Genomic DNA, 21,189 nt, shown 5'->3' on the forward strand with positions numbered 1-21,189 from the left:
CCCCAGTGCAGGACATCATACCCACCTGGGCCTCCTGTCAGTCACGCACCGTTGTGGCGCTAGGCTTCAGTTTCCTCATCTGTCACTTGGGCGAATTTGAAATAGTTCCCACAACCGGGGGTCATGGGGAAGATCCCATGAGGAAACCTTTTAGGAAAAAAAAAGGGGGGGGAATCTTTTAGAGCCTATGACATAGTAACTTACTGATACAGGTAACTTATTGATAATACTAAAATTATTGTTAACATGTAATGGTATCTATTAAGTTCTACAAAACAATACCTTGGGGGCGCCTGGGTGGCTCAGTCAGTTGAGCGTCCGACTTTAGCTCAGGTCATGATTTCGTGGTTTGTGAGTTCGAGCCCCGCCTCGGGCTCTGTGCTGACAGCTCAGAGCCTGGAGCCTGCTTCGGATTCTGTGTCTCCCTCTCTCTCTGCCCCTCCCCAGCTCACATTCTATCTCTGTCTCTCTCTCTCTCTCAAAAATAAATAAATATTTCAAAAAACACCTTACAGCTCAAATTACACATAAAATGTTAATGTGTATATGTTGTTATGTGTTAGTTAAATATTGAAATGTTAATACCATCATCATATATAGCACATAAGTTTGTACCATATTCTTGAATTACATGATGCATAATTACATAATTATATATTTGGGCTAATGTAATTACACAGTCCGATATAATTATATGCTTATTATACATACATGGTATGTTAAATATTAAGCTTTTCCTTAGAATTGTATGTATAACAAAATTATTCTGTGTCATTGTGCATTATATCATAAGATATTAATAGTGTTTCTTTTTTTTTTTTTGTCAGTCATCATGCTGTGTTTTAAGACCTACCCATGCAGCTCTACGGACACCTGTTCTGTGGCTGTGGGGGCTTTGCAGAGCTCCCTGGAGACTGTCCTCAACTTCCAATCTTGCCAGACCAATAGGGTGACTCACCGTTGTTTTAATTTGCACTTCCTTGGTCAGTTACCAAGAATTTCTAGCATCTTCTCAGGTGCTTGTCAGAGTTGGGTTTGCTCACACTTGCTCACACTCTTGGCCCATTTTTCTATCAGAGTCGCTGTTTCTCTTGCTGATTTGCAGCTGTGACTTTCACATTCTAAAGATTAATTTCCCATTGATTTTTTTAATTTTTTTAATGTTTATTTATATTTGAATTTTTTTTTTTTAGTGTTTGTTTATTTTTGAGAGAGAGACAGAGATAGAGTGCGAGCAGGGGAGGGGCCGAGAGACAGGGAGACACAGAATCAGAAGCAGGCTCCAGGCTCCGAGCTGTCAGCACAGAGCCCAATGAGGGGCTGGATGTGGGGCTCGAAACCCAGGAACTGTGAGATCGTGACCTGAGCCTGAAGTCAGTCACTTAACCGACTGAGCCTCCCAGGCGCCCCAATGTTTATTTATATTTAAGACAGAGAGAGAGAGAGAGAGAGAGAGAGAGAGAGAGAGAGAGAGAACACATGCACGTGAGTGAGGTAGGGGCAGAGACAGACAGAGGACCTGAAGCAGGCTCTGAGCTGTCAGTAAAGAGCCTGACACACAGCTTGAACTCACAAACTGTGAAATCATGACCCAAGCCGACATCAGACACCTAACCCACTGAGCCACCCAGGTGCCCCTCCCCTTGATTTTAGACATTCTAAAAACGTCCCACTCTGCCATCTTATCGGATATTTGTCCCATGGTGCCTTCATTAAGAGAAATAGTTATTTGGATGTTATCAAATGCATCCTTTTTCTGTCTTATGAGTTTTTGTGGTTTGCTTCAGAAGTCTTTTCCTTTGTGGTTGATGGTGTTATTGTTGGTTTTAACCATCCCTGCAGGTCTTGAGAGTTGCGCTACTGCGGTGGGGGGGGGGGGGGGGGGGGAGGGGCTTTACTGATCTCCCTCCCTGAGACTTCTGGGCGAGGGGGAGGGGTGTGGAGACACCACAAGCTAGACTCCACCAACAGCGTTACATCACCTCGCAGATACTAGGGAGACGGGCTGACAGACAGACAGCACATCATGGACGGCACTGCTTGAGACTGGGGGGAGGGGCGGGGGGTGGTAAAGAGGTAGGGAGAGGAAGAGAGAGAGAGGGCCTGAGAGCATACGGTATATCACGTAATGGAAAAGCTAAACAGAATGAGCTCTGTGCTTGTCTAAATGTTCTGGCATGAAAAAAAAAAGTCCATGGTGACTTCTTTTAGTGAAAAAAAGCAAGGAGTAAAAATATACTTCTAAGAGAACTTTGGTTGAATTGACTAACATCCTCGGTTTGGCAGAGGCATATTAATTACTCTGACCCATTTATTCCACTCCTGGGTATCTACCTACAGAACTGCACCCTTTAACGTTCAGCAAAAGACAGGTGCTAGAATGTTCACAGTAGCCTGAGTCACAATAGCCCCAAGCCAGAAGCCTCTCAGCTGTCCATTACGGGGAAATTGATCAAATACATCATGGAATAGTCACACAAAGGAAGACTATACCGTAACAAAAAAGGAATAAACTACAACCAGGTATAACATGAAAGCATCACGAAAACAGGACTAAACAAAAGAAGTCAGACACAATAAATCATTCCATTTATCGACAGCTTGAAACTAGGCAAAACTACCCTGCTAGAAATTAGGCTACTGGTAAGTTTCAGGAGGTAGGCGCTGGGTTGGGGCTTATGCAGGGGGCTCGTGCAGGATGGGAATGTTCTGTTTCTTGACTTCGTGACTGTCACGTAGACACATTCAGCTTATCACAATTCATCACCCTACACACGTATGATCTGAGCTTTTTTTTTGTACGTCAACTTAAAAATATGTCAAGCATGACACACTTAGGTAAAAGAAAAAAAACACATACTCGAAAGAAGACTCTGTTTCTAGGAGCGCGTATTTATGTACCTCAACAAATGCATAGCTCACAGAGCAGATGTCCCCCAGCAGTATGTGCTACGGGTCCCCTGCCTAAGAGGGACAGTGAGACGGGGAAGGGGCTCCCCAGAGGGTTTACCTCCATCTATAATGTTTTTCACAATAAAATAACAGTCTTTAAGTTTCTGTCGTGATTAAATTAGTTGATTTTTTAAAGCCCCTGTAACATTGTGTGGTATACAGTAGGCGCTGCCTCAGGGTTTGTCACAATAAAGGTAATAAAGTAAAAATGTTTTCTGGGACACAAATGGTCTCATTAAAACTAAAATCAGGAATAAAAGAAACATAAGAAATATACGAAGTACCGTGTCTTGTGACTTTCCACTCACACCTTTGTGTATTACATACGTGAACATGTCCTTGTAGAAATACAGACTTCTGAGTACGTGTTTTCGCATAAATGTGTCATATTAGGCGTACTTAAAGAAAAAACAAAAGAACTGTTCTCATTGAAGTACAACAGCGACAGAACAGACCAGTGAGGGAACAGAGAATCTCGGGTCTCGAGACAGAAAAGATGGGGGAGATAGAGAGCCCGCTGGGCGCCTGGGGGTGGGGGCTGGCAGCACCGGAAACCTCAGCCTGAAGGGATCCCCGTGTGGGGGGAGGGGGGACCTTTGGTCTCTCCCCAGCCTCTTCCTTCCCCCTGGCCTGGGGCTGGGTGGGGAGGGGAAGTTCCTCTTTCCTTCCCAAGCACCAGAGGAGGCCCCAGCTCCCAAGGGGCTAAGAAGCTGGAGCACTCGGGAGGAGGAAGAACTGAGCCAGACTTTGGCAAGACCCCCTCCCCCCACCAGGAAGCATGAACAGGAAAGACAGCAAGAGGTGAGAGGACCCTCCCCAGGAAGACTGGGAGCACCCTAAGCGCGCCTCGGGCTGCGTGGGAAGGCCGGGGAGTACTAAGGCGGCTGGTAGGGTGTTGGGCTCCTTCAGCGACAGGAGCAGGGGCAGGAGGCACCAGGCGAAAGATGCTGCAGGGAGTCCAGAGCCGCTGGCTGGGCCAGGACTGTTTGTATGAGCCCCCTGGGCCTTGTCCTCGCTGTCTCTGGAGTTTGAGCTGCTCTGTATCCTCTGCTACCCCGCCCCCACTCATCCCTACTCCCTAGATTGGCTGTCTCTGTCCTCCCTGGGGTCCTCCTCGCTCCCCATCACAGTCGCTCCCTCGCTGCCCCCTGCCCCTGGACTGGAAACTCCAGGCTCCCGCAGGGCCCTGCCCTGGGGGAGGGGAGTGTGACGCAGGGCATGGAGGCTCCCCTGCTTCTTAAACCACTCCTGGCTGCTCCAGACACTCCAGAGAGCAGCCGGTCCACAGGTAAGGGCCTAGCAGCTTCTGGAATGGGCTTCCTGTCACCTGGGCAAGCTTGCTCTCCTGTCCTCACAGGCGTGATGGTGGCTGGGTCCCTAGCCTGGGTAGCTCCTCCGGCCTCCTCTGGCATGGCTCTGATGGGTAAAGGGGTCCCCTCCCTATAATAGCCAGCAGTTTACTGGTGGAGACCTGGCTACCTCATTTTCTGGCTGTGTGACCTTATGTAAGTCACTTAACTGCTCTGTGCCCTGGTGTCTTCCTCCCAGAAGTCCTCAGTGAGACAGTCTGACTAGTGGTTCTCAAGCCCGAGTGTGCATCAGAACCCCCTGGAGGGCTTGTAAAACACATTGCTGGGCGCCTGGCTGACACAGTCGGTGGATCATGTGACTCTTGATATCGGGATTGCGAATTCACGCCTCATGTTGGGTATAGATATTACTTAAAAATAAAAAAATCATTAAAAAAATTTTTGTGTGTGTGAGAGAGACAGAGAGCGCTCACAGAGCGTGAGCGGGGGAGGGGCAGAGAAGGAGACACAGAATCTGAAGCAGGCTCCGGGCTCTGAGCTGTCAGCACAGAGCCCGACATGGGGCTCGAACTCACTGACCCGTGAGATCATGACCTGAGCCCAAGTCGGACACTTAACCGGCTGAGCCACCCAGGCACCCGGAAAAGAAAAAGAAAAAGAAAAAGAAAAAAATAAAAGAAAATAAATAAAAAATAAAAAGTATTCAGAACTCAGTCGATACCAGCTAACCACAGTCAATACTGATTCCCTGAACCCTTATGATGCCCCTGGGACACGGCAGTGCCTTCGTTATGAGAGTCTCTGATTTCACCCCACGCCCCAGGCCTGGCCTCTGGTTTGTCCCATCACTTTCTCTCTATCTCAAGTTCAACTTTCCCATCTCTGGCCACTTAACAGCCTGAGTGAACTAAGTCCTTTATTTAGCACTTCTGAAGAGCAAGGCATTGAATGTTCATAATAAATTCCTTGGGAAGGTCTCAGGACGACTCTCCTTTTTCATATGGGGAAACCGAAGCCCAGAGAAATGAAGTGACCAGCACAAAGTCACACAGCCAACATAAGTGTCTCTAATCCCATTTTGTGAGAGCCAAGGCCGTGCCACCCTGAATTCTGCTGCCTCCTTCCTCCACCACCCCTGACTCTCCATTACCCTCTTTCCCCAACTGGAACACGAGCCTCAGGGAGGCACAAGGCAGAGCGAGGGTTATTTTTAAACTTTCCTTGAAGCTGCCTCAGCCCCAGGGACCCTGCCCAGCTCTGAAGAGCCCTGGTGAGGCCACTTTGCCCCTGTATCTTCTCTCCGAATCCAGGGACCCGGGCTGGTGGCTAAGACTCAGGTCCCACCAAAGTACTGTCTTGGGGTGGGGTGTGTCACCTCAGTGGGGGCTCCAGCTGGGAGAGGGATGACAGATGGGATCTCAGGGTCTGCTGCTTTCCTGAGGGCTGGGGGAGGGAGCGGGCCGTGCTTTAGAGCAAAGGGCAATTGGGAAGAGTCTCCCTGAAGGCAGAACCTGGGGAGGACAGGAATGATTCTGGGGGGGTCTTTTCCCATGATTCTCTGGGAGGTCAAGAGTCGTCCCAGGGGTCGGCCAACAGGAAGTCTCTCCAAAATGCCTTGGGACTGTATAGTTAAGGGGAATTGGAGCCAATGCCTGGAGGAAGGAGTTCTTATGATTCCCTGTAGGGTCTGTAGTAATCCTGGGGGTCTTCTCCCATGATTTCCTGGGGGTTCAGGGTGGTCTTGAGAGTCTTTTCTCCCGATTCCCTGAGGGGGGCAGGAGTAATCCTTTCAGTTTACCTGTAAGAGAAGGCTCCCATTATCTAGAATACTGCAGGGGTTTTCTCCCATGAGTCCATGGTAGGTCAGGAGGCTTCGTCTGGGGCTTTGCCTTTGGGAAGCTTCTCCCATAATGCCTCGGGTCTTGGGGGTCAAGAAGAATTCTGAGGGTCGGCCCAAAGGAAGGGGTTCCCATGATTCCCTGGGGGGTGTGCCCACAGGAAGTCCCACCAGGAATGCCCAGCAAAGACAGGGGGGCGGGGCCGGCCCCGACAGGCCCGGCGCCACAAGACGTGCCCCAGCCCCCGGGAAATCAGCAAGGTCATGGCTTCCATGGCTCTGGGCATGCTGAATGAGGGCGGCTGCAGCGAAGATGAGCTGCTGGAGAAATGTATTCAGTCCTTCGGTGAGTGTCCCCTTCCCTGGCCAGCCTCCCTGGCCCTCAGGTGGTAAAGCACCCACCTCTCTGTAGGCCTCAGTTTGGGGGGGGCGGGGGTATAAAATGGGAGCAAGGGTGTGCGGAGTGAATCTCAAGCACTACATTAGGGATGAGAGAAACACGTGCGTTTCTTTTTCCCGAGATGTGGAGGAGGAGGAGGTCTGATGCTATTTCCATCCACACCACGGCTTGCCAGGTACTGTGCTGGTCTACGCACAGCGCAGACCAGGAAACTGAGACACCCTAAGGAGGCTAAGTGGCTTGCCCTAGTTCATGCAGGGAGTCACCGGTAGAGCCGGAGTCGGAACCAGCTAGTCCAACTGGCTGCGGAGACTCTGCAGTCTTTGGCCCAGGAGCCATTCTGACACAGAGTCCCCTCCTCCCGCCCCCAGACTCAGCTGGCAGCCTGCGCCGTGGGGACCACGTTCTCAACATGGTGCTGGCCACGCACAGCTGGGTGCTGCCTTCCGCCCACCTCGCTGCCCGCCTGCTGACCTTATATCCTCCCAGGGCCATGAGCAGCGGGTGGAGGGCGGAGGGCAGAGACGGGCGGGTCTGGAAGATGGGGGCAGGGCGAGCAGGCAGGTTGGCAGAGCCTTGACCGGAACTCAAGTACCAGGAAGCCACAGGGGACACACAGGAGCTGAGGCGGCTGCAGATCTGCCACCTGGTCAGGTAGGGTGGGGTCAAGAACGCTACTCCCGTGACCCGGGGTCCCCACCGGCCTCCTTCCCCCAAAAACACACCTCCCGGGGATTCTCCAGCCCAATCCCCCACAGATCCAAGCCCTGCTCCCCCAAATACCGCTTCTGAGACAGCCCCGCTTTGGTTCCTAAGACCCTCCCAGTTCTGCCCCTTAGAACCCTCACCTCTTAGAGACCCTCTCCCACCTGATGCCCAGAGACCTCTAGCTCTGATGCCCCAAACCCCCACCTCTCGCATACCCCGGCCTAGCTTTTAAGACCCCCTCACCTTGTTCTCCCCAAATTTCACTCCTCAGAGGCCCCCGGCTTAGTTCCTGAGACCCCTCCACTATCCTGCTTCCTAGCAATTCCACCTCCAAGAGATCCCCCCAACTTCTCTTCCACTGATCCCCCAGCCTGTGTTAAGAGGCCCCCTGTCCCACTTCTAGAGACAGCCCTAGGCTGGGGCCTCTCCAAACCCTGACCTTCCAAAGACCCCTGGCCCAAGATTACTCAGCCCAAGGGACCTCCTTTAGAGACCTTGCCCACCCCCACCCCTGTCTCTAAACCACCCGCAGGTACTGGCTGACCCAACACCCAGAGACAGTGCATCAAGAGCCTCAGCTAGAAGAGGTTATCGGGCGCTTCTGGGCCACTGTGGAGCAGGAGGGCAACTCTGCCCAGAGGAGCCTGGGAGACTCCTCCACCCTGTGAGTCAGCCCTCCCCACCCCCGTTCGGCCGCCTCTCTCCTCACCCTCACGTCCTCCACCCCGCACCCATCCAGTACCCTGCCCCTCTTTGCCCCCAGCCTGAGCCCCGGGGGCCCTGGCCCCCCGCCCCCTCTGAGCAGCCCAGGCCTCGGCAAAAAGCGCAAAGTGTCCTTGCTCTTCGACCACCTGGAGACGGAGGAGCTGGCTCAGCATCTCACTTACCTGGAGTTTCGCTCCTTCCAGGCTATCACGGTGAGGACGCCCTCCCCGAGCTGGGGAGGGCTAGGAGTGGGGGAGCCTCCAAGAGTCAGAGGGCCCGGGCATGGGCTTTGGGCAGGGATCTCAGACTCTCAAGATGGGTGCCAGAAGGTTCAGTAAAAGGAGTTAAGCTGACTGAGGACAGAACCCCTGGGTTCAAATCCAGCAGCCCCTCCTTATCTGTGTAACTTTGAATTCGTTTCTCAGCCTCTCTGGGACTCACGTGTCTCATTTGTAAGATGGCGGTCCCCATACCTCAGTAGATGGTCAGGAGAATTCAATTAAAATGTCCACTTAAAAATGCTTGTCACACTACCTGGCACAGTAGTAAGTGCTCAGAATATTTTGTTAATTATTAATTTATTCGGGAGGCATTGAAGTTCACTGTGCTTCAGTTCCATTATCTATAAAAAGGGGGGATTTCACAGTTCCTGCCTCGTAGGATCAGTGCCCGGTCCAGAGTGAATGCTATCTGGTAGAACCATTTGAAATTGTCATATTTTGCCATGTTTTACCTACCCAAATGATCATTTCATATGCTTCAACCTCTATATAAGTATACTTATGGTATATGTAAGTGCGTGTGTGTGTGTGTGTGTGTGTGTGTGTGTGTGTGTAAGTATCAGCTATTGCCATCGCCACTTCAAGGGAAGGTCACCACCAGTTCCTTCATCTGGAAATATCCTGATTGTTCACACACACACATGTGCAGTACATGTGGGCATGGAATGTTGACCCCTTGAGCAGAACAAATAGAAATCGCTTTTGTGTCTCTTTGCCATTCTTCCTTTTGCTGACTGCATACCAGGCAGGTATACAGGTAGGGGCAATAGACTGGGTTCCCACCCGGACTCTCGCCTGTGTGACCCTGGGCAAGTTATCTTCTCTGTGCCTCGACAGTCTCATCTCTAAAATGTGAATAATATATTCACGATATTCACTTCGTAGAGTTGATGTGAGGATTAAATTAGTTAATATAACAAAGGACTGAGAACAGTGCCTGACTTTATTTAAATATTTCTCTTCAGAGGGAGAGGGCCACGGTGACGTCAAGGACATGTGACAGCCAGACTAGGGCCTCAGAGGTCACGACTGCTAGGGGGATGGGCGTGTGAGGGCAAGGCCGCGGCACCCCTGCCCACCCTGATGCCCACCTCACCCCCAGCCCCAGGATCTGCGGGGCTACGTTTTGCAGGGCTCCGTGCGGGGCTGCCCGGCCCTGGAGGGATCCGTAGGCCTCAGCAACAGCGTGTCCCGCTGGGTGCAGGTCATGGTGCTGAGCCGTCCCGGGCCGGCACAGCGCGCGCAGGTGCTGGACAAGTTCATCCACGTGGCACAGGTGAGGCCCGCCCCCAGGGACTGAGGGAACCGCCACCCGCAGTTCTCAGACCCCACCCCCCAACCCCCCTCGCATTCCTGCTGCCCGGCCCTCGGCCACAGCTGACCCGCGCGAGTGGTGACGTCATCCACATCCTGGCCCCGCCCCCTCGCATCACGCCCACCCTGACTCCGCCCCCGAGGCCCCAGTCCCGAGGTTCTAAACCCGGACTGTGCGCTTCTTTCCTGGCCTGGATAGCGCCACGTCGAACCCGCCCCGGCACTCCCTTCCTTCGTCCTAGACGTAGCTGTTGACGATGCTCCCCCCCTGGCCCAAGCCCCATGCCCGAATATTCTGCCTACGGGACAGTGAAAGCGTCTCTTCCATGCCCCCACGTTTGCGTCACCCTCACCTCGGTCTCTAGGCCCCAGCCGTCCCTTCGGCTGCATACTTCCCTCCCCATCACGTCAGGTCTGTCCTTGGCCCAGCCCCACTGTGTCACAACCCCTCTCTTCCCCTTCCCTAAATAGATACCTTCTCTCCTTTCTGGAGAAAAGGGAAGCCTCCTGCCCCCACCGTGGCCACGCCCCTTTGCGTACTTCCTCGCAGACCACGCCCTTCCTCTCGCGTCTTCCAACGCACTGCTTCGCCTGTCTGCCTGACCGCCTGTCCGGCCCCTAAGACCTGGAGGTTCTAGTGTCTGCCCCTGGCCTCCTCCGGCTGAGTGTCTTCCACTCCTCCCTGGCTCTCCCCCCCACACCCCCCTCCTCACAGCGACCTCTGCCCTGCAAACTTGAAAAAGAGGAGGATGAGACAGTTGCCCCTGATGCCCGGCTGACCCCACACTTGTCTCCCATGTCCTTCTGACCCTTCCATTTCACTCTGGCCCCATTCACCTCTGCCCGGTTCCTAACTCCTGCCCAGAGCCCAGGCCGTCTTGTCTCCCTGTCTGACCCCCAGGTGCCCAGCACCCTGAATCCCCCACACCTGTCTAGTCCCCAAACCTGTCCAACTCCTCACACTCGCCTGACTACCCCCCTCCCGCCACACTGTTCTCTGAACTCACATCAGTCTATCACCTGCTCGACCCCCCCCCCCCATTAATGCCCATGTACCTGCTTGCGGCCCACCCCTGCCTGACACATCTAACCTGATGCCCACACTGGTCCATACCCACACACGCCTGACACCCCAGCTCAACCTGGATGCTGTCACGTGAAACCCCATTTTGCCTATCCTCCATGTGACACCCACCATCTCAGCATCACCCTTCCTTCCTAGAGGCTCCACCAGCTACAGAATTTCAACACACTGATGGCGGTCACGGGGGGCCTGTGTCACAGTGCCATCTCCAGACTCAAGGACTCCCATGCTCATCTGAGCCCTGACAGCACCAAGGTGAACCCCCACTCTTCTCCCAGGGTTCCAGTGGTCAATTATCCTGAACCACCCCGCACTTTCTCCCAATCCCCTCCATCCACCTAGGGGCCCTGGAGCCACCTGCAGACCTTGCTCCTCCAAATCCGACAGACCCCCAGACTCTGTCCTCTGCCTGCCTTCCTCCCTCCTCAATCATGCATGCATCATGCTGACCCCTCTCTACTCCGTGTTTCTGGTCCTGAGCAGGACTGGAGGGAGACACGTAAGAGAGATGGTAGCAGAGAACTTGCAGTCCAGGCGGGGAGTGAAATGATGCCCCTAAGGACACCAAATTTAGGCCACCCATGGGAGGAGCGTGGGTTAGGCGTGTCCTGGGAAGTGCACGGGGAGAGTGAGGTACTCATGAGTCCAGTGTATGGCTGAAGTCAGGAGCTGGCAGGAAATTAGACTGGAGATGCCCAGGGTGGGGGATCCTGTTGAGACCCGCGAGCTGAACTAAGGTGTCTGGGCTTTATCCAGATGGCAATGGGGAGTTGGGAAGGTTTGGTAATGACGACAGCACGCACGATCAGATTTTGGTTTCGGAAAAAAATCACTAGCCTGGGGAATGGGGGATACGGAGCTTTCTGAAATGGGGACCCAAAAGGAAAAGCAGTTTGGGGGAGGAGGTTGCTGAGGCCAATGGGGGACAGGAGGGGGCTCGGGGAGCTGTCCAAAATGCCATTGGACCCCTGGGAGTCCGGAACTCACGCGGGTGGCTAAGGGAGCAGAAATGGCCTCCCCCCATAACATCCCCCCCCCCGACACGCCCCTCCCCCACAGGCCCTGCTAGAACTGTCTGAGCTCCTCGCTGCCCACAACAACTACGCCCGTTACCGCCGCACCTGGGCTGACTGCACGGGCTTCCGGCTGCCGGTACTGGGCGTGCACCTCAAAGACCTGGTGTCCCTGCATGAGGCACAGCCCGACAGGTTGCCAGACGGCCGCCTGCACCTCCCCAAACTCAACAACCTCTACCTGCGGCTGCAGGAGCTGGCAGCCCTCCAGAGGCAGCACCCGCCCTGCAGTGCCAATGAGGACCTGCTGCATCTGCTCACGGTGAGCCGCCCCGCCCCACCCCTGCCCAGGCTGGGCGCCCCTAGACTGCACCTGGAGGGTGCAGGGGTTTACAGTCCTGGGCGCGACAGCGTCTGCACCCTTGTGGCGCCCATTCTGCAGATTGGGAAACTGAGGTCCACAAGGTGAAGTCACTTGCCTACTGTCCCACAGCAGTAAAACCTGCATTTGAACCCAAGCAGCTCAGCCTCAGAACCCGTGTGTTGTGTTAACCACCATACTACATCCTGAGATTGAGGGTGTGCGATTCTAGCTACGTTCTATTTATATAACATAACCAACAACATATATATCCTCCCCCCCACTCCTTGCCAAGGAGCTACAAATTGAGAGAGACTGGGATTCTGAAGGCCATGAGGTCTAAGACTGATTTGCAGACCTAAGACAGGACCACCAGCTACATAATTTGCAGAGCCGGCGCAAAATGAACATGTGGGGCTCCTTGTTCAAAATTCTTAAGAATTTCAAGACGATGACAGCAGGGCATTAAATGAAATGGGGGCCCTTCAAAGGATGGGGCCTGCCTGTGAAGCTGGCCTTGCCCTGAGAGGAGTGGGGCCCAAGGCCCTATGCTTTATTGATTCTAGAAGGCTATCAAGCCCAGATATTTATTGAGCACCTGCTGTGAGCCAGACACTACTTTAGGCACTTAGACTCACAGCAGTGAGCGCGTCAGAAAAAAACAAAACAAAACGAAACGAAAAGAACAACAACAACAACAAAAACCTCCTGCTGTTCTTGTGGGGCTGACTTCCCGGTAGTGGAGAGACAGCCAATAAAACAAAGTAAGTGAGTCAATCGTACGGTCTTTCGGAGGATAAGTGCCACAGAGAAGGCCAAAGTAGGAACCAGCAAGGAAAGTGACAGGGGTTTACAATTTTCAAAAGGACCAAAAAAGGCCTCAGTGAGAAGGTGGCATTTCTGGACTAGGGAACAGGGGTGTGGAGACTGAATGGTGGCTCGGTGGGAGAGAGGACCCTAGGAGTCCCCAGAGAAGAGGGGCTTGGGAGGAGGATGAGAGTGGGGATCCGGGCGGGGTGCAGGCCGAGGGCAGAGGCTGGAGAGGAGGGTCTGTAATGCCCTGCCCACCCGCAGCTTTCCCTGGATCTCTTCTACACGGAGGACGAGATCTATGAGCTTTCTTACGCCCGGGAGCCCCGCTGCCCCAAGAGTCTGGTGAGAACTGACCCCTGACCCCTGGCCCCGGCCCCAGCCCATGCACTGACTAACTGTGCCCCTCTGTCCCTGCCCCAGCCACCCTCCCCCTTCAAAGCGCCCCTGGTGGTGGAGTGGGCCCCTGGCGTGACACCCAAGCCTGACAGGGTCACCCTGGGTCAGCACGTGGAGCAGCTGGTGGAGGTGAGGAGGGGCCGGGAGGGAAGGTATCTGTACAGTCCCGACGCAGGGGACAAGATCTAAGACTGAGGATCATGATTTGGCCTTACTCTGCCCTCCCCATGCTCCTCTGAAGTCTGTGTTCAAGAATTATGACCCTGAAGGCCGAGGAACCATCTCTCAGGAGGACTTTGAGCGATTCTCAGGCAACTTCCCCTTCGCCTGCCATGGGCTTCACCCACCGCCCCGCCCGGGGTAAGCACTCCCGACCTCTGGGTCCCCCAAAGATGAGGATGCTGGGGTTGCCGGGACTCCCGAGTCTGGGAGAAAGGGGGCCAGTCATGCTGAGGTGGTCTGTGCCCCTAGGAATGGCTCCTTCACCCGAGAAGAGCTGACAGCGTACCTGCTCCGGGCCAGCGCCATCTGCTCCAAGCTGGGCCTGGCCTTCCTGCACACCTTCCATGAAGTCACCTTCCGCAAGCCCACCTTCTGTGACAGCTGCAGTGGCTTCGTGAGCACCCTGCCCCTCTATCATCACCCCTAGTGCCCATCCCCCCTGAAGAGTCCCAAGTCCTAACTCCCTACGGCCTGGACTCAAAAGGCCAGCCCTGCCCTGGAGGGCTCACAGTCCCCAAGTCCCAGATGATCCCCAAGTTCCAGAAAAGCCCCCAGGCTCGAATAATCCCCACATCCCGTGTAAACCCTAAACACTGGATATACCCAAAGTCTGGATAATGCCCAAATCCCAGATGATCTCCATCCTGGATCACTGCCAAACCATGGGTATCTAAAACTGTAGATTATCTCCAAACAGAATCAATTTCCAAGTCTTTAGGATCCAGATTAATTCAAACCCTGGATAACTTTCAAATTGAAGGTATCCTCAAATTCTGGATAATGGACAGATCTCTCAATCTCCAAACCAAAACGAATTCACATACCTTGGATTACTTTTCCAAACCTATTTTTCATTCACTAAATATTTAGTGAGTACCTCCTGTGTGTCAGGCAGTTCTAGACTTGAGGGCTGGGGAGGGGGGACTCAGGCAGGCAACAGGAAACCCAATCCCTGCCCATAGAATGTACATTTCATTCATTCCAGATTTTACTTAATTCTAATATCCTAGATGACTCCCCAGACTTGCAGTAACCTCCAAATCCCTTTAATCCCCAGATCCCCCCTTAAGCCCCTAGCCTGGAGAATTTCCCAAACCACATGGTCTCCATGCTTCCAGAGACCAACCCCACCCCCATCCACAGCCCTCTCCCCTCGCCTAGGTAACCAATTCTGCTTTCTCTTACCAGCTCTGGGGCGTCACCAAGCAAGGCTACCGCTGTCGGGGTGAGTGAGGCATCAGTGGTGGGGAGGGGATCCAGCACCTACAGGCTGGGCGACTGGGGGGCCCAGGCTGGGCCTCTGGCCGCTAACTGCTGACCTTGCCTCAGACTGTGGGCTGTGTTGCCACAAACACTGCAGAGACCGTGTGAAGGTAGAGTGTAAGAAAAGGCCAGGGGCCAAGGGCGACGTGAGCCCCCCTGGAGCCCCTGGCCCACCCACACCAGCTCCCCACGCCAGCTGTGGTAAGACCCAGGGTGTGGCAGTCCTGGGAAGGGGGCCTGGTGGATGGGGATTAACTTCAAGGTCACAAGGCCCTTCCCGTCGTAACCACGCCACCCACGCGCATCACCCCACAAACAGGCACAGAGGACAATCTCTCCTACACACTATCCCTGGAGCCGGAGACGGGGCACCATCTTCGCCATGCCTGGACTCAGACAGAGCCCCCGCACCCTTCCTGGGAACCACAGACGGTGAGGAGGGACTGCCCCCCTACCGCCAGCTGGATACAGGGGAGACCAGGCCATTTGCTTGGGGGAACCAAGGCAGATCTGGAAAAGCATAGCAAAGCAAAAAGGTGAACGAGTCCTCAACTGCTTGGGTAGGAGAGTATAGACACTGGTTAATTTCTAATGTTGAGGGAAAAATAAACATTTCAGTCTGGTGGGGTGGGAAGAGGGGCTAGCCACTAGTAGAACAGAAGAAGAATTCTGAGGGGGCACCTGGGTGGCTCAGTCGGTTAAGCATCCGACTTCAGCTCAGGGTCATGATCTCACAGCTTGTGAGTTCGAGTCCCACGTCAGGCTCTGTGCTAACAGCTTAGAGCCTGGAGTCTGCTTCGGATTCTGTGTCTCCCTCTCTCTCTCTGCCCCTCTCCGCTCATGTTCTGTCTCTGTCTCCGAAATAAATAAACATTTAAAAAAAAGAAAAAAAAAAGAATTTTGAGGAGAAAAAAGAAAAGGACAAAGATAAGGCCACATTCACCAGGAGCTATAATTTATGTCAGTGGAATAAATTTTACTCTTCAAAGGTACAGACCTTCAGATTGAGTTTAAAAAAAAAAAAAAAAAAAAAAAGCCAGAACATCCCTGGGGATGTTCATCCGTCCACTAAATAGAAGTCTGGGTGAGGCTCCGTCCCTCACAGTTTCTCCTAGATACCAAACACTCCCCACATCACCCAATGTCTTCCTCCTTCCAGGTGCCCCTCGAACGACGGCCCTGCCCACCCAGCCCTCCACGCTGAATTCCTAGACCCTGCTTGGGTCTGACCTCTCTCACCTCCCCCACAGTCAGTCCCAAGTCCTATTCTTCGGCCTCCAGCAGGACCCCCAAAGGCGTCACCTCCTTCGCACCCACACTGCCTTCGGCGAAGAGTTTGTCATTTCTTACTCCGAAAGTTTCTTCTTTTGCATCAGAGTGCCTACAACCTGTATTCTGTTTTCCTGCACTTAGCATCTGTGTGGTTTCATGGTGGATATGTTTAGACCTAAGTGTCATCTCACCGAGTCCTTACATCTCCATTTTACAGATAAGGAAACTGAGGCCCAGGGAGGTTAAGCTGCTCTCTAAGGTGGCAGAGCTCCCAAGTGTTGGAGGCAGGACTCAAACCCTGGTCTTCTGTCTGCCTCTAAAACGGAAGCTCCTTACCAATAGGCTACACTGACAGCATGGGTCAGGATGGGAGGGGATAGGCTGGGCAGAGTTCCTAACTCTGGGGCTCCAGAGACAGGAGAGAAGGCTGGAGTAGAGATGGAACAGGGAGCCTGTGAACACCTGAGTCCCTCCTCTGCTCAGAGCCCTTCCACGCCTCGGTCTCACTCGGGGAAAGCCAGAGTCCTCACTGTGGCCCACCTCCCACAATCTATTTGTCACCTCTCTGACCTTACCTACCACCACCCACCCCCTTGCTCATCCTGCTTCAGCTACACTGAACCCTATGGTCCCTGAACGTGCCAAAAATACTCCTACCTCAGGGCCTTTGCACTGGCAGTTCCCTCTGCCTGGAGTGCTCTTCCAGAGGCCTCCATGGCTCCCTCTTTGGGACTTAGCTGAAATGTCACCTTCTCAGTGAGGCCCCTCTGATCATACTCGAAGTTGCAATCCACCCCCAGTCCTGCTTCTGTTTTCCTGCTTTGTTTTTTCCCCAAAGTCCTTTACCCATCTGACAAACGATACTTTTTTACCTATTTATCTTGTTGAATGTCTGCTCCTCGTCACCAGAAATGTCAGCTCCAGGACAGCAGGGGTTTTTATAATCTATACTTTTCGCTACTGTATTCCTGGTGCCTAGAACGGGGCTGGCACATGGTGGGCACCTGAGAACTGTTCGTCCGATGCCGGCATGTCTCCTTCCCTATGCCCACAGCAAGGGAAAGATGTGTTGCTAAAGAGCAAAGGACTATGAGGGTCAGAGCAACAGGGGCCTGTTGAAACCCAGTGGACATAGACACCCCTACCCCTTCTCAAACCTGAGCACCCCTGGCCTGACCCCACAGAGACAGGTCCTACAGCTGTCATAAATTAAATTTATTTTCTAGAGAACGTGGTCCTTGCTGTTGAGTGGTGGATGGGGGAAAGACATCTGGGACCTTAGGAACAGAGGATGTGGGGCCTGGGAGCCAGATGCCAAGATAAACTCTCAAAATGACTCCGCGAGGATTGGCAGAGAGGATCCCCCCCCCCACTCGACCACCAGTTCCCCTTTACTTCTTCTTCTTCTTGCGACCCCAGCTCTGGCGGCCTGCCTTCCGCCCACCTCCGTCCTCTCTTCTGCTTTGCCAGCTGGGCATGGGAGCCTCCAGCTCATTTGGACGGCCCCCTCGGTCTGGCACGTTGCCCATAAGCACCTGAGAGTTGATCAGATTTGAGGTTCAGGGAAGAAAAATGAACACGGAGACCAGAGAGCCAAGTGTGAAGGCCAAGGATGCTCGGGCCCTTCCCTACTCCCAGGTGCCCACCTTGTTGATGGCACAGCAGGTCCCTCGGCGGGCAGCCTTGCTGGTGGCTGGGACAAGACGAGACAGGTCCGCTCGGGCAGCCAGGACATGTGCGATGGAGACACGTGATTCTGGGCTCAGAGCCTCTCGAATTGGGATCAGCACTACCTTCATGGCTTCTCCTTGGGCCTGGGGAGGGGGGCATGGAAAAGGTGCCCAAGAGCCCTCCCCAGGTGGCATCTGCCATCTTGGAAGCATCTCTTTCTCCACTTAGGGTCTCACCCCCCCACATCTCTAAACAAGAGCTATGTATAGTTCCGAAGACACTCCCAGCTCAAAGCTGGGAATTCTAGAATGTCCTGGGCCTCTAGATTTTAGAATGCCCTGGAGGCCCTGCCATTCTAGAGCCCCAAACCTTACAAGAATCTAAAAACCTGGTATAAGGAAATATTCCTGGCCTTCGTTCCTCCTCCTAGTACTGGTAGCCCACACAACTGGTCCTCCCTGCTCCTGCCAAGGTCCTCTATGCCCACACCTCTGCCCGATCGCTCCAGTGGAAGGCAGATGTTGTGAGGTCCAGGCGCTTGAGGAGAAGGCAGCGGCGACAGCAGTACTGATCTCTCAGCCTTTGGCACAGAGACTCCAATGCCTCCTGGGAAAAAGGCCTCAGTCATGCCAGGGGTCCCCCTGACTCTCATCTCTGGGTGAGGACCTGTTGGCATACAGCCACACACAGTCTTACCCATCTGGGTGCGTCCAGCGGGTTGCTGAGGAGGGGCTGCAGGAATCCTGGGGGCAGGGAAGGCAGCAGCTCAGAGATCTGACGGGAGGAGGAGGAGTCTGAGGTTGACTAGGCAGAAACCAGATGTACTTTCCGTGGATTCCAGTTCCCCATGGTCCTGAAGACCCAGGCGTCGGAATCAAGAATGGTGGTCACTGCTCTAGAAAAATATCCCCGTGGCTGGGCACTCCTGCCAGAACCGCTTTTGGAGAAAGGACTCCCCCTACCACAAGGAAAGTGGGGTGGCCCCCGGTGCGGAAGGGACTCCAGCTCTCTACCTTGTCATGCAACTCCCACAGCAGCCGGCTAGCAGTGGTCCCAGGCGTAGGTCTGGGCAGCCCTAGAGCTTGGAAGGTAAGGACCAGTTCCTGAACCACGTCATCTCCCTCCTCTGCCCTTTCCCCACAGGGCGGTGCGGGGCTGGAATCCAGCCGCGGGTACAGACGGAGGAGGCGGGCAGCCTGGAGTTCTGAACAGAGAAAGCCTAAAAGAAGGGAAAAGGAGCGGTGCAATCAAGGAGGGCTGCCACCCGACCCACCGACTCACCGGGGTCAGAAAGTTCCATCTGCTTCGCGCCTTCTAGTTCCGCCCACCTAGAACCCCGGCTCTACCTCCAGGATAAGCTCCACCCACTTCGAGACCCTGTCCCCCGCTCGCACTTCGTACCCTGCCCACATCGGAAACACCTGGCCCGCAACAGCAAACCCAACCCACTCAAACATCAGGACTTTCTCGTCAAAATTCTAACCCCACCACCTCCAACCCTCCGGTTCCGCCTCAATTCTGACTGCGCCCCCTTAGGGGAACCCTGGCTCCACCCCAAGGTGCTGAGCCCGCCCCTCTAGAGGCTGTAGCCTCGCCCACTTCCGCATCCTGGGCCGGCCCCGGGCTCACGCAGCAGGCGCAGGCACGCGCCGCGCTCCCGCAGCGCGGCCGCGCAGTCTCCGCCGCAGAGCGCGCGGTCCGGGCAATGCAACTCCCGCAGCAGGTCGGCCAACTGTCGCAGGAATTCCTCCTCTGCGCCGGGGCCTGCAGGAGGCGAGACACGTCAGGGCGCGGCGGCGACCTCCGCGGCCCCACCCCTCCGGGCCGCCCGCTCCACACGTACCGTCGCCGGCCCTCAGCACCTCCGCGCTCTCCTCCCGCTCCCGCTCCAGGGCGCCCAGAGTGGCCAGCTCCGCCGCCAGCCGCGCGCACAGCGCCCTGAAGTCTGGACACGAGGTGCCCAGCGACGTCGCCCCCGAGAAACCCTCATACCTGTGGCGGGGCCGAGGTAGCGGGAGGGGGCTGGAGAGGTCAGTAGGAATTTCCGAGGGCAAACCTGTCCCTTCCTGTGCCCCTAGCCACCACCTCCCCCCCGTTCCCCTTACCCTAAGGCTTGCAGGTCCCGGGCCACAGCGACCCTCTCCCGCGCTTCCGCCTCCGCCCCCTCCATGAAAGCTTGCCTGTTCTCCAGCCGCGCGCCCCCTGCCGGCCGGAGGGAGGCCCCGCCCCAGGAGCGGCGTGCGCGCCCGGCGCCCTGCTGCGGCTCCGTCCAATCGGCCCCTAAGGGCCTTCGGCGTTCCGATTGGTGCAGGAGGCAGTAGGACCCGCCCCCAGACCCGCCGGCGCGGAGACCTAGAGCGCCGCCCTTCGGGTGACTCAGTCAGGACCGTGGAATCCCCCCAGCTCTGTGAATCCCGCGCGTGCGTTCAGGATCCCAGCTGTCGCGACAGGCCAGCGGGTGTCGCTATTGCTGCAGCTTAGAAACTTCGGTTTCCTTTTTCTCATCCTCCCTCAGATGCCCTCTGCTCTTGAAGCACCCTAGACCAAGTGTTGTCCTCCCAGCTCCGCTCCAAATGCAGAAACTTGTTTCCACCATTCCAACTGAGGGTTGGAATTCTGTCAGGGACTCAGGAAGCCCGGCTCACCCCCTCACACACGCACCCCCAACAGAGCGAGGCCCTCCTTCTCATCGATCACAATGCGGGAGTTGGGCCCTCACCCCTCTGGCTCCCTAGGCCTTGGAAAGGGAGCAGGTGCAATATCCCATCGTGGTTAAGAGATTGCACCCTGGGTTAGGATTAGGGTTTGCGTCCACCACTCACCACCTGTGTCTCCCTGCCAGCTTGCTTCCTAGCTGTACAAGAATAAAACTAGTCGTGAGAATGAGTCCTGTACATACATGTTTAGTAGACATCCCGGGGTACTCACTAACAACATATATTGAATATTTTGTGTGTGCTACTAAAGCATCTCAGATCCATTTTAGGGAGGAGAAACATGAGGTTCAGAGAGGATACGGCCGAGAGTATGTGTGGTGGTGCCAGGACTCAAACTCAGACCTGATCCTGAAGTCCTTGCTTTTAATCACTTAACCTAGTACTGCTGTTAGGACCGCTTCTGTTTTTGTTGCTGTTGTTAAAATCATGACCTAATCCTGCATACTCCTGCCTACCCCAAGGCTGGGTACTTGGGACCATTTGTTGACTTTAACAAGACATTAAAGATTGCTCCAGTTGGAACCTTGGAATCACAGCCTTGATTCCTTTCCTTTTTTTTTGTAAACTCTTTAAGTTGGTGGATTCTGTCTTCAAAATAGATCCGTTATCTTACCCACTTCTCCCTGCCTCCACTGTTCTCACGCAGATCTTGGTGCCAGTCTCCCCCTGGGCCATCACAGCAGCCGCCTCTCCATCTCCCTCCCACCCACTCCCCGTGTCTTCCCCGCAGGCGGCCAGGGGGAACGTGTAAACACCTGAGTCAGGTCACATCCCTCCCATGCTTGGAGCCTTCCTGTATCTCCATCACACTCAGGGTGAACACCAAAGTCCATGCGATGGCTTGCAAGGACCCGCACAGGTCTGCCCTCA

General features: G+C 54.5%; 2 protein-coding genes and 1 long non-coding RNA gene across 11 annotated transcripts; 1 reads left to right on the forward strand and 2 right to left on the reverse strand.

Moving 5' to 3' along the window:
- Nucleotides 1-3,565: 3,565 nt before the first annotated feature.
- Nucleotides 3,566-17,158, forward strand: RASGRP4 (RAS guanyl releasing protein 4). 7 transcript variants are annotated; one of them, XM_006941302.4, is made up of 17 exons: nt 3,571-3,753; nt 6,261-6,445; nt 6,871-6,976; nt 7,091-7,153; nt 7,740-7,871; nt 7,971-8,124; nt 9,296-9,469; nt 10,730-10,846; nt 11,651-11,926; nt 13,040-13,120; nt 13,199-13,303; nt 13,416-13,534; nt 13,646-13,790; nt 14,585-14,621; nt 14,726-14,860; nt 14,979-15,091; nt 15,819-17,158. In XM_006941302.4, the coding sequence occupies exons 1-17, from the start codon at nt 3,731-3,733 to the stop codon at nt 15,861-15,863; spliced, it is 2,010 nt and encodes a 669-aa protein (XP_006941364.1). In that variant the 5' UTR covers nt 3,571-3,730; the 3' UTR covers nt 15,864-17,158. The 7 variants fall into 7 exon arrangements, with proteins under 7 accessions (XP_044901542.1, XP_044901539.1, XP_044901540.1 ...); XM_045045605.1 differs by having other exon boundaries at nt 3,569-3,753; nt 14,726-15,091; XM_006941300.4 differs by lacking the exon at nt 15,819-17,158 and having other exon boundaries at nt 3,569-3,753; nt 14,979-15,447.
- LOC123382190 lies at nt 4,859-9,301 on the reverse strand. The gene is made up of 3 exons (XR_006590181.1): nt 8,095-9,301; nt 6,974-7,145; nt 4,859-6,060 (listed from the first exon to the last, which is right to left on the reverse strand). It is a non-coding gene; the product is annotated as an uncharacterized LOC123382190 (long non-coding RNA).
- FAM98C (family with sequence similarity 98 member C) lies at nt 17,132-19,841 on the reverse strand. Of its 3 annotated transcripts, none has more exons than XM_023244927.2 (8): nt 19,708-19,841; nt 19,446-19,594; nt 19,232-19,366; nt 18,616-18,821; nt 18,299-18,376; nt 18,092-18,208; nt 17,578-17,745; nt 17,132-17,466 (listed from the first exon to the last, which is right to left on the reverse strand). In XM_023244927.2, the coding sequence occupies exons 1-8, from the start codon at nt 19,770-19,772 to the stop codon at nt 17,323-17,325; spliced, it is 1,062 nt and encodes a 353-aa protein (XP_023100695.2). In that variant the 5' UTR covers nt 19,773-19,841; the 3' UTR covers nt 17,132-17,322. The 3 variants fall into 3 exon arrangements, with proteins under 3 accessions (XP_023100695.2, XP_044901554.1, XP_044901555.1); XM_045045619.1 differs by having other exon boundaries at nt 19,202-19,366; XM_045045620.1 differs by lacking the exon at nt 18,092-18,208 and having other exon boundaries at nt 19,202-19,366.
- Between the last annotated feature and the right edge of the window lie 1,348 nt (nt 19,842-21,189).

This window comes from Felis catus, chromosome E2 (genome assembly GCF_018350175.1).
Source record: "Felis catus isolate Fca126 chromosome E2, F.catus_Fca126_mat1.0, whole genome shotgun sequence".
Classification (NCBI taxonomy): Eukaryota; Metazoa; Chordata; class Mammalia; order Carnivora; family Felidae; genus Felis; species Felis catus.

What these genes read in the sequence shown, in the direction of transcription:
- RASGRP4 (XM_045045604.1), top strand. Translation starts at nt 3,731, where the DNA reads ATGAACAGGAAAGACAGCAAGAG. An exon ending in AGTTCATCCACGTGGCACAG is followed by an intron (nt 9,470 to 10,729) that starts GTGAGGCCCGCC and finishes CTTCCTTCCTAG; the next exon opens with AGGCTCCACCAGCTACAGAA. An exon ending in ACGTGGAGCAGCTGGTGGAG is followed by an intron (nt 13,304 to 13,415) that starts GTGAGGAGGGGC and finishes GCTCCTCTGAAG; the next exon opens with TCTGTGTTCAAGAATTATGA.
- FAM98C (XM_045045619.1), bottom strand. Translation starts at nt 19,772, where the DNA reads ATGGAGGGGGCGGAGGCGGAAGCGCGGGAGAGGGTCGCTGTGGCCCGG. An exon ending in CGGGACCTGCAAGCCTTAGG is followed by an intron (nt 19,595 to 19,707) that starts GTAAGGGGAACG and finishes GCCCCGCCACAG; the next exon opens with GTATGAGGGTTTCTCGGGGG. An exon ending in TGTGGGAGTTGCATGACAAG is followed by an intron (nt 18,377 to 18,615) that starts GTAGAGAGCTGG and finishes TCCTCCCGTCAG; the next exon opens with ATCTCTGAGCTGCTGCCTTC.